The sequence below is a fragment of the Natator depressus genome, chromosome 2 (assembly GCF_965152275.1).
Source record: "Natator depressus isolate rNatDep1 chromosome 2, rNatDep2.hap1, whole genome shotgun sequence".
Taxonomy (NCBI): Eukaryota; Metazoa; Chordata; order Testudines; family Cheloniidae; genus Natator; species Natator depressus.
This window is the reverse complement of record NC_134235.1, coordinates 179,058,609-179,070,872: the sequence shown is the minus strand read 5'-3', so window position 1 is coordinate 179,070,872 and position 12,264 is coordinate 179,058,609. Positions and strand designations below refer to the sequence as shown.

Below are 12,264 nucleotides of genomic sequence, written 5' to 3'. Positions count from 1 at the left end.
TGCTAAAAGGTACATAATGTAGACATAGCCTCAGTCCATTCTTGGAATCCTTTCATGGGTTTTCTCTTGTCTTTTATACCAATTTCAGGCTTCAAGTTCTGCACACCTCTGTCCCTGACTACATAGGACAGGAAGGGACCTCCTGGTCCCCTGCTGTTGCAGCCAACACCATCATATAATCCCATTCTTAACTCTTTTTTTTTTTTTTTTCTTATTCCTGAACCCAGCCAACCTCACTTTCTTTGCGTGGACAGTTCCTTTCCTCCCTCTTAACTGCTTCTATTTTATTCCTCTGAATCAAGTATCCATGCATTTTTCCCTGCTGCCCCTTACACCTGGGGCGTCCTCTTACTGTGCACAAGTCAGCTAAACTCTATTTATTGAAATCTCTCCTTAAAACATCTTTGTGAAGCCACTAAGTAGTAATCTACTGTACTTTGTCAGCATTATAATACAACAAACACATGCCATACCACTCTGAGATGTTGACCTCCATCTGGCCTAGGTTTGCCAACTGTCCAGGAGTGTCCTGGAGTCCCCAGGAATTAAAGGTTAAGCTTTAATTGAAGATTATCATGTGATAAAACCTCCAGGAATAAATCCAACCAAAATTGGCAACCCTGATCTGGCCATCCAGCGGGGTTTGTGTATGAAGTAGTCTCTCTTATATTGCAAATCCACAGGGTAGAGACGATTTTCAAAAGTATATAAATGACTTAAGCCAGGTCTACACTACAGACCTACACTGGTATAAATACATCGCTCAGAGGTGTGAAATATCCACACCCCTAGGCGATGCAGTTATACCATCTTAATTTCCGCCCCCACCCCTGTGTAGACAGTTCTGTGTCGACAGGAGAGCTTCTTCCCTTGATATAGCTATCACCTCTCAGGGAGGTGGATTAACTAGCCAATGGGAGAAGCTCTCAGGGGGTGTCTTCACTGCAGTGTTAACTCAAGCATAGATAACTTGATTTAACTTCTCTCAGTAAGCCTAGTTCAGCCACACTGCAAATTACCACCAAGTACACAGACTCATTGGATTGCAGAGTGATTGTGTTAGTAGCTGATATGTGTTTTACCAACCCTAGCTGTAGACTGTGTCCCCTTACAGGTTAGTCAGCTTGAATTAAAAGCACCAGCACCCTCAAGCTAAGGGGGTTTTGTGTGTAGACAGAACTTAAGTTAATACTGCAGTTAATGTTGCAGTGAGTTAATGCTGCAGTGAAGACAAGCCCTTACAAGTATAAGTGCGTTTTCAAAAGTGACTTAAGCTGTTAGGAGCCTAAATCTTATTGAAAGTCAATGGGACTTAGGCTTCTAAGTCACGTAAGTGCTTTTTAAAATTTCACCCCATGTCTCTGTTTTGTAAAGTGCCAAGCATATTGGTTAGAGCTGGGTGGGAATTTTCCATCAGAATGGCTTCCTGAAGGAAAATGCCCTTTTTGCAAAATCAGAATTTTCTCTAGGAAAATTTCAGTTTTTTTGAAAATCTATTTTTATTTGGAAAAATCAAAACGATAACACATCAGCTGCCTGCCTGGAAGGCTCTTGTCAACTTTATTTTCTGTCTTCCAGGCAGGAAGCTCGCAAGCCAAATGGAATCTTTTTATTTAAAAAAAATTTCTATCCTGTGGATAACTTTGAGGTTTTTACTTTTTGTTTGGAAATGGGACAGCTTTTTTCTGATCCTTAAATTTTCAATGGGACAAAAATTCCATTTTCCAGTCAGATCTAATATTGATAGTATTCAGTACTGTTAAACTGTACACTCCTGGTTCTACCATATTGATAAAATGCTTTGTATTTACTGACCATCTTTATTGGAAGCAGATTAATAGTTTGTAACATTTTGAATGCTGCTGAGAAGTAAATAAATGATTTATGGGCATGACTGTTAATTAAGACAAGCTAAAATCATCAAGAAGTTCTGGAACAGAAGATTCCCAATCTTTTTTTCTAAGCGAGAGATGTTCCTTTAATGAAATGGAAATAGTTTTACTTAATGTATAGTCTGATTCATACTGCACTGTCCTATAACTGCATCTTTATTGACATCTTAATGTTGGAATTGTAATATGTATGACAGACAATTTTAGACTTCCAGAATACTCACTTTGGTGCAAAACATGGGATTTACTGCTGTGTACATCTTGCCCCCCCCCCCCCCCCAAAAAAAAAAAAAGTCAGGGCTAGTAGCTAAGGGTGTACACTGCTACACAAAGGACCTTGAGACTTTTATTCTGCTTTTCAAGCCAGGAAAAGTATTTTGAAACTCATAATAAGGATGATCTGTTTCGCTGCTACGCAGTGATGTTGCTTCTCTTTTCAGTCTTTGCTAAATATGATGACAACAGTTGCTACTATAGATATACTTAATCCTTTCTCAGCACAAAAGTTTCTCAAACTTTGTTGCATGACCCCGGGGGGGGGGGGGGGGGGGGGCGGCGGAGGGGCAAAGCCGAAACCTGAGCATGTCCACCTGGGGCAGGCGGGCCAAAGCCCGAGGGCTTCAGCCCCAGGCAAGGGGCCTGTAGCCTGAGTCCTGCTGCCGAGTGTTGAAGCCCACGCCCTACTGCCCTGGGCAGTGGGGCTCGGGCTTTGGCTTCGGCCCTGGGTCCCAACAAGTCTAACGCCAGTCCTGAGGACCCCATTAAAACAGGGTCATGACCCATGCTGGGGTTCTGACCCACAGTTTGAGTACTGCTGAACTAGATACCTCTTGAGGTCTCTTCCATCCCTAGACTTCTATGATTTTATTGGGCAGAAATTTGAGGAGCCCTATGGAGTTCCCAGAATGAAAGGGTGTAAAATCTTTAGGAACTTCATTCGCACCAAGACACCCAACTGTGGTGTGGGCACCACTTTGGAGGGGGAAGGGTTATTTTTATGTCCCTTCTAGATTTAATGGAGAAAGGGGAGATTGATTTAGACCTTTTCCGAGCAAAAAATTAAGATGACTTTGCTTGGGGTCCCAATACATTTATCCTTGAAAAGTAGGAGTCACTATGTGTTCTGGGGCTGGGGAGTACTGGTAGTCATAAAGTAGAATGTATTTTTATATGTTTTCCTACATAGAACTGTAAAACACTTTACAGTTAAAACCACTTTCATGTAAAGGTTTGATTACTCTCAAGAGGATGAACTACATACAAAGATGGGGTGGAGGAAAAGGGCTCAGTTTCAAATTCAGTAAAGATTTAAGTAGATATTATTCTTATGCTTATCTGCAAAGTGCTCAGCACACATTTAGTGATGCATAAATAAAAAGACTATTACAATAGGAAAGGAAAGAAATGCAGTAATGGGGCAAGGGAAAGATACAGAGGTTTAGTGTTAATTGTATACTGGAACAAACAGATTTGATTGCATGGCTTGATGGGTAATACTTCAATAATTCATAGACAAAGTCTGGAGCTTTGTAAGTGGTTCAGAAAAGGAAAACCCCTTTCCCGTCAGGAAAAAGTCATTGAGATGGAATAGAAGAGACTGATACTGGAGGAGCAGAATGCGCAAGTGGAGAAATGGGCAATATGGTCAGAAAAGCAAGGGAAAGGAAAGATAGAGAGCACTGAAAATGAAGATGGCAATTTTAAATTAAATTCAGTGGATAGGGAGTCACGCAGTCTGAAAGGATGTCAGATGGTCTCACTTCCTGAATCAAAAATCGCTTGACCACACCATTAGTACCTCAGTGAAGTTCCAAGAACAGAGATTTAGTACAACCTTAGAGAGAATTAAAATATTGGAGACAAGACGTGATTAAGCCCCGGTCATTGCCAATAAATTGAAGATAGAGTATAGAAAATTTTGTTTGCATGACATGTCTCTTTCAAAAAATCTCTGTTTGCTTAAATTGATCTACCTACTGCACACCTTCTGGAAGTATTGAATATCATTTGAATGCCTTTTTTCTACTCATTAAAAATGTATAATCCTTACTAAAAATTTTCAAAAAGCTAACTAATTGTTTTTGTGTTTGACAATTGAAGTTTTGCCGGTATTATCTGATAAGTCCCTAATGTCATTCCTCATTTTCAAGGTAATATAAATTGAGTAGTCCTAAACTTTCAGTGAGAGCCTTTGCATTTCAAGTTGATTATTTTCCTCTCTATATGAAGTTGAGCTATTTTTAAGTGCTTTTTGTATAATCCAGTGAGAAGGTTTTTTTAAGTGTTTAGACATTAACTGTGTAGTATGTAAATTTAATGCAATTATTTTTCATTCTGAAGGCTCGTGAAGAAGAAATGACAGCAAAAGTAAATGAGCTGCAAACACAGCTGGAGGAATTGCAGAAGGAATACAAACAAAAGCTGGCCGATGAGGAGAATAGGCACAGGGAAGAAGTGAGCTGACATTAATATTTATACTTGTAACTTTAGGCATTAGTGTCACAGTTTTCATGAGACCTTGTAATAGCTGTTAATTGACCTGGGTTCTGTTTATATATCAGGTTTTGGCTTTCTTGTGCAATTCTGAATTCTTTGACCAATCTATTTTGCTGCAAGTTGTGCAATATTTAATTTGATCTTGTTTTAATAGTTTGCTTTTTGGTTGTTTTTTCCCCTCTGCTCCTTTGTTTTTAAACATTGACTTTACACTGGAAGCACTTGTAACTTGTTCAAGAGGATGCAAAATTTTCCCATTTTGATTATAAGAAATTTGGAATTGTAATGTGTCCATAGGAGCAATAGTCTGGTTCTGTTTCAAAGTGCCTGTGTAAATACAGTCATTGTATCCAAGTTATAAATATTTGCAGAATAAGGATAGGATTTTTAAAGGAACCTGAGGTAGTTAAGGGTCCTAATGCCATTGAAGTTCAATAGAGTCTGGGCACCTAACTCCCTTAGGCTCTTTTGAAAATCCCCGCTGAATTCTTTTCTGATGATATGTTAACAAACTTCATGTTCATCTCTCCAATCTGATGTCCCATGAACTTTTTATTTACACACACATTGATACATATTTGTTCATTCATAAGTTATTTGCTGATGCATTGAGAATCAACCTTCATTGCATAGTTGTTGTCTTGATGGAGAAATGCTACAATTGTTTGTACAGATGACACTTGATAATGATCTATTCCCATTCAGATGACGACATTTTAAGGTCACTGATGATTATTTTTGTTTTCATGTGTCGGATTAATATTTATAATGCCTTCCTTTTGATCTTGTGTAAAGGGAGCTCCATTTATTTTGCAGATGTTTAGTTATTAGGACACCATTCTCACACTCCCTGACCCAAAGAATTGTGTGGCTGTCAGGTGTATGTGGTGGGAGTGGTTTTTCCCCTATTTGGTTTAAAAGTTGTTTTGCTGTTTGCCTTTGTTTTTCTTCCCAGCTCTTTTCACTTTGGAATTGCTTTCCTAGGAAACTAGCTTTGCAGTTTACCTAATGCAATGGTGCACCTTTGCAACATTGAGGGGTTGGGTAAGCAAACTGTGCAGTGCCAGTGGGCCACATATATTTACATAAATTCACATGAATTGTGTATACATTTGCATAAATTTAAGTGGACATTTTGTCAGCTTTATACTCCCCAGGATGCATTTAGAATAAGTGGAACCTGTATAAGTAAAATATTTTATGACCCTTACTACCCTTCATTTTCTCTTGCTCTTTCTGTCCCTTATCCATATTCTTTATTCCATTTTTCCTTTTTGCTATTTTTTTCTGCTAAGTTAACAAAACTGTTCAAGCTTCAGGTTCAAGTAAGTTAAAGCTACTCCTTTTTAGGAATTAATATTTGTTCGCTGTTGTTTCTTCACATCCTTCTAATTTATAAATGGCTTTCTTGTAACACTTCCCACACTAGGTAAATGTAGATCTAAACCAAAGCTTGCACATAGTATAATTAGTTTTAAAGTAAGTATAATATTTTTGCCATAGCATATGTTTTTATTCCATGACATGACAGATAAAATAATTATTCATCAATAGCCAACATCTAAAATTTTCAACTGGGGTGTTTGAATCTTTTAGAAATGAACTCTAACAGCAAAGAGAAGGTGCCTGTTCAAGCAGGCTCCTGCTCCTGTTGAATTTGAGCTCCATAAGGAACACAGAAGCACATTTTTTATGGCATGCAGAAGGGGAACTTCTCACCTGCAATCTGAATGTTAAGGAATCTTGTCTTGCTGAGGGACCCATGAAAAGCAGCTGTTTCCCTTCTGCACTCCATCCGAGGACATGACAGAAAACCTTAGGTACTTAGTACGTAAAGGTCATCTAGTGTCCTCTGTATATTTCCAGTCTTGGGGATGTACTGATAAGTGGAGATGAGACATGGAAACCTTCTGGTAGAAGTTCCTTTTAGGGCTAGTCTACACTGGCAATGCTAAAGCGCTGCCATGGCAGCGCTTTACTGTGGCTTGTGTAGTCACAGCAGAGCGCTGGGAGAGAGCTCTCCCAGCACTCTTAAAAAACACACCTCCCCGAGAGGCGTAGCTCCCAGCGCTGGTGCACTGTTTACACTGGCACTTTACAGCGCTGAAACTTGCTGCGCTCAGGGGTTGTTTTTTCACACCCTCAAGCGAGAAAATTGCAGCGCTGTGAAGTGCCAGAGTAGACAAGCCCTTAGAGCGCTCATGCGCCTCTCTCACCCTCACCCTGAGTGTATGCGCACATTCTGACAGCATGGCTATAAAAGAGGATGTGGTGCCTATTGCTGCCTTAGTTCCTTCCACTTGCAGCAGTGAAAGAGCATGAATCTCTCCAGACCTTGCAGATCTGTAGCAATATAAGTGCCTTTTTAGATTAGTTATTGTTAAAAAGTTAGGATAGTTTTAGATTAGGGTTTTATTTTGGAGGAGGAATACTTAACTAGTTCTTTTTGGTAGATCCCAGTGCAAAGCAGCATGTTTTTAAGAGGTGTCTTTCAGGCCATCTGGTGGGCATGTTTGGTGTCTGAAATGACTAGATGAAAGTCATTCCATGGCACACTGTGCTATCTGCAGCACATTTACTCCTTCGCCCAAAAGGAATGACAAAGTTGACTTCAGGCCCTTCCATTACAAGAGGCTTTGTTGGTCAAGCCAGTGGGATCCAAAATAATTCCAAGGGATCTGAAAGGAAGGATAGGAGAGCTGAAAAAATACAATTTTAATTGGAAAAGATTGGTTATGTGGCTGTCTGAATATTGACCCTTGTTCAGCCCCCATGCAACTTATTTTAGAATATTTACTATGCTTGAAAGCACTGGGTTTGTCTGTCTCCTCCATTAAGATCCACTTAGCAACAATAGCAGCGTTTGTCACACTCATTAATGGAAAATCCATTTTTCGCATATGTTGCTGAAAAACTTGTTAAAAAGCTTATTGAATTTGGATCTGCAAGTATGGGACACTGCACTTCCGTGAAATTTGAACTTCCAATTTTAATGCAACTTACGTTTCCCCTGTTTGAGTCTCTAGTGAGCTGCTCTTTGTTGCATCTTCTGTGAAGACAGCTCTTATGATAGCAATCACTTGTGCTAGAAGGGTTAGTGATCTACGTACCTTAATGGCAGACCCACATTATTCTGCTTTTTATAAGGACATGATGATTCTTAGACTGCATCCCAGATTCTGTCCTAAAGTGATATTGGAGTTTCATGTAAATCAAAGTATTCATTTACCAGTATTCTTTCCAAAACCTCATACCCCTGTAGGTTACGTTCCTTAGATACAGAGAGAGCACTCTTACGTTATCTGGCTACAACTGAAAACTTCAGTTCCTCTCCTGAGTTATATATCTCATATGTGGGTAACTCTGAAGTTCAAGCCCTTTCAGCACAGTCTTTGTCTGGATGGGTTAGACAGTGTATTGAAGAGTGTTATAGAGAGACTTCACTCTCTCCTCTTGTTCATCTTGGAGCCCATTCTATTAGAGCAATTGCTGCATCTGTAGCATGCATTAAACATATTTCCCTTACTGAAACATGCAAAGCTACTATGTGGATTTTGGTTCACACTTTTATGAAGCATTATGCATTGGATTTGGCAGCCAGATCTGGCACACGGTTTGGCAGTGGTGCTCCCGTCATTCTTTAATTAGGACTGATTCTCCCTGCATCCGTCTGATGTACTGCTTGCCAAACTTCCTAAGAGTGGGAATATGCAGAGGGGGCCTTTGGAGAAGAAACCAAGGTTACTTATTTGTATGAGTATTTGCACTCCCTGCCTGCCTTCCCCACTCTTGCGGAGTCCTTATTTCAGTATTACTTGGAATTCCACTTTAGCAGTGGAAGGTAACTGAGGTGGGTGCCACATAGGAAGGTAACTGTGAGCAGTGGGTGCCACATCCCCTATTAGAACCAGGCCCTCAGAACGTGCTCGAACAGTGGGGGTGGATGGTCGGAGGGGCACCGGGGCGCTCTGATGGATACGGCTACCAAAAGGTTTCATCCTCTCAGCTGCACAGGCTGGCGCATCCCCCAAGACTATGAATATGCATCTTGAAGAACTACAGTTACAAGTAACCAACCTTCAGTTTCATATATTGCCCTGATTTACCCTTTCAAGATCTGTATTTTAAAAATTACAATACATTTCACACAAATGTGTTGACACCCAGTTAAGGTTGCTGACATTTAATATAACCCAATATGCAAAATGTATAACTAATACAGCATTATCAATTGAAAAAAACCTAAGCATTTAAAAAGATTGGAAGTAACCACCTCAGATAATTTGCATATCTACATAAATGTACAACTTTCAAAGGTAACAATATTTTGGATAAGGAAGCTATTGTCATATGAAAATTTACCTTGCATGTTTCCAGTAACACCCTGAGTAACTGTAAGCCAAAAGACCTAATTTAATTTACATAATTAGATATAAATATATCAATAGCATGTGTGTATAAAGTATACAGTATTCTCAGTAAGGTTAACTGTATTCTATGAGCATTCTGTTACCATTATTACACAGTATCTGTTTTGTAGAGATTGGACATATTAGCTTATTAACTTAATTTTAATGTAAAGGTGAATTGGTCATAGCTGAATGAATTGGTTATACGCCTTCCAATGTTATTCAAAGCGTAACTTACATTACTCATTCTAGATACATGTAACAGTGATGAAGTACATTTACAAGACTTTATTTTAAAATTTGAGTATATACGTAATTTGGTATTTTGATCCTAATTGCTGTCAGCAGTCACAAACACAGAGTCCTGATTAGGTGACCGATTAATCCTTAATCGACTGCTACTATCTCTTAACATCTGTGTATTCTTGTCCAGTGTAATTTTCCATGCTGGCATGAATTCTTTTCGAAAGATATTGTTGTAGTTTTATATTTTATTTCTAAAGATGCAAATGAAAAGCATTTTGTTTAATTGTATCTTTTTTGTTCTAGGTAACAATAACAGAGCTTCAGGTAAGTTTTGAATTTCATTGGTTCATTGTGCTATCTAGATGATTATACTGTGCTCCTCAGTGGCTTGTGATTAGAAGTGCTGTTTTTAGGATTGCATATATTAACTGATGAAAGGGAAAAAAAAGTTTAACAAGAAAAAATGTACTTACACTGCACACTTTTGCATTTCATGTACAATACTTGATTGATTGATTGAATCCCATATGTGGCTTTTCTTTCAGATACAGCTAGCACAGAAGACAACTCTTGTCAATGATTCAAAGTTGAAAGAGCAGGAGTTCATGGAGCAGGTAGGGGTCTTGTTTGAATAAGAAGAATTTGTGTTCATAAAGTCACAGAGTTGAAACCCAGAAGGGACCACCAGATTATCCAGTCTGACCTCCTGTACCTCACAGGCTACCACCAGCGCCACACACGCACTAAACCCACCAACCCAAATTAAACCAAAGTATTACAGCCTGCAGCAGGCTAAACTATCATGTGCCACAGGCAGACCATAGTGGGGACTGCAGTGCACCACTGCTTGAGGCCCCTGCAGTGGCAGGGAATTGATTAAATAAGAACTCAGATAAGTCTGGCAAGTGACCCACACACAGTGCATCAGAGAAAGGTGAACCCCCTACCCTTCCAAAGTCTCTGCCAATCTGACCTCGGGAAAATTCCTTCCTGACCCCACATATGGTGATCAGTTGGACCCTGAGCATGAACCAGTCAGATAAACATTTGAGAGGGAATGCTTGGAAGAGCCTCAGAGTACTGGCCCACCCCATCTGGTGTCCCATCTCAAGCCATGGCAATTTATTCTTTTTTTCTCTCCCACAGTAGAGCTAAATGCTGTTTAACAGCTAGCCTTAAAATGTAATTTTCATAGTTTTGTACTGTTTAACCCCTGAATAGTCCAGTATGGAAACAGTTTTTAGTGTTTTCTTTTTATACAAACAAAAAAAGCATCTCACGTACATGAATGGTTGAGATGTTCATGTTGCAGATCTGAAAGTCATTTCAGTTATGTTTCATTTTAATTGTTTACATTCATCACTTGTCCTTTTGTGACTGTTTAGATTCATATACTGAAAGACAGGTTGAAAAGTTATGAGAAAAATGTGTATGTCACAGCTGTCGGATCACCATACAGAGGTAAGGAAAACATATTTCATCACGTAGTAAATAAAATAGCTCTTTAAAGGAAATGGTCACACTTCACAAAGTTTGAAAAAGTGATATTAATCTTTTTTTCTAATGTGACATTCAGTAACTGCATAATGGCTGTGCAAGATCCTGTGAGATTCACTATGGAATCTTGCTCGTATTTTGTCCTATTAGAGTTTACTAGAGCTGTCACATGATTCCATGAACATTTTGTGATAGTTATATTTATTTTGTCACCACTATAAGAGCTTTGTAACCTCTCTACCAGAGCTTTTGAGAGCTTTATGTCTCTCTATAGTCAGGAATAAACAGAACAAAAAAGCACAGCAATCAGTGAAACACAAAAAGTTGAAAGTATTTGATTGTAAATCTATAGTCTGATTATGGGGTGGCATTTTATTATTTAGCCCTATACACATGCGTGATGCAGTGCAATCAGTAAACCATAGCCGTGTCTCAGGAATCTCGTAGGTTACTTCGGACAGATAAAATACTGTGGTTGTTTTGTTGTTTTGAATGAATATGATGCATGCCTTTGTGTTTGTGTTGTTACTTACTATGGGGTTGTTAGAGTAACCAAGCAGGAAAGGTAAAATAATGGTCTAGTTATGGAGCATCCCAACTAATGCTCACATGTAATAGCCAGGTTTATAGTGGTGAAGAGGTGAATGTTTGCCCGAGCCCAGGTGACAACTGTTTTACCAAGGCTGAGAAGAGATATCAGAGGGAACACGAAAACGTTAGAGGTCCCTAGGTCTAGAAAAGGGTGGGGATTGGATAGCCAGAGACTGCCAGGGAGTGTCAGTGAGGGCTGACAGTTGGGCAAGAAAACATTAACAGAGAGATATGGAGACTATAGCAAGCAGACTGGGTTTCCCAAGAGAGAGCTGGGAGTAGGCTGGACCTACCTGAACTATGGATAGAGAGGTTAAGTTTAGGTAAGGCCATGTGTTAACCTGTTTTCCTAAATGCTGTGTTCCTTTTGCTAATTAAATGCTACTTTATTTTGAAGAAGCTGGTTCTGAGTCACTTTAATTAGCTGCTGTCACAGGTTTCTGGAGAAAAAGGATTATAGTTGCCAAACACAGTTGGGCCTGTCAGATTAACGCAGTTGGTTAAAGAGGGGAGCTGCAGCCCAGAGCTCTAGTAATAGAACCGTCATAAAGTGTAGGAAGCCAAGCCTGTCACCTGACGGATGCAATCAAGACTAATAGGGGTCTTAAAAAACTCAGTAACCGTGACAAAGACAAAGAAAAGGTCAGAAGAGTGGGAGCAGACAAATAGGGGAACAGTACCTAAAGGCTAAACAATAGAAGAAAAGAAGAATTTTTAGAGGGGAAACTCTTCTGAAGAAATGAGGCTGGTATGAAAAAGTTCAGTACCTAGCACTTTCTGAAGTGTGTGAGAAGTAATAGTCACATCCTGTTTGGGAATACTAGAGACACAAAAGTGTGCAAAATTTAAGCCTTCTAAGGCCAAGTGCTGAAATATAGGTGGTAGGAGATCTTTGTCAAGCCTTGAGAGTAGAGGCAAGGAGTTTGAATTTCTTGCAGCAGGCAAGCCAGTAAAAAATACTTGCAGGGAGTGATATGATCAAAGTCAGAAGAAGAGGAAAACCACCGTTAGGTAATTTAATATGTTCTATCATTTTCCATAAAATATTTTCTTTCTTTAAAAAACATTGAGTATAATTCAAAGCATTGTCACACTCCGCTGTGATAACTAAAACTATATTGGTGACATAATGA

The 12,264-nt window shown here is 39.3% G+C and overlaps 1 protein-coding gene across 3 annotated transcripts in view; it reads left to right on the top strand.

Moving 5' to 3' along the window:
- The window catches only part of GOLGA4 (golgin A4), a 103,082-nt gene that overhangs the window by 72,085 nt on the left and 18,733 nt on the right, over positions 1-12,264 (top strand). For all 3 annotated transcript variants that reach the window (XM_074945394.1, XM_074945396.1, XM_074945395.1), the window contains 4 exons: positions 4,233-4,346; positions 9,347-9,367; positions 9,589-9,657; positions 10,429-10,504. In XM_074945394.1, the coding sequence (XP_074801495.1) occupies positions 4,233-4,346; positions 9,347-9,367; positions 9,589-9,657; positions 10,429-10,504 (280 nt within the window). The remainder of the gene's footprint in view (positions 1-4,232; positions 4,347-9,346; positions 9,368-9,588; positions 9,658-10,428; positions 10,505-12,264) is intronic.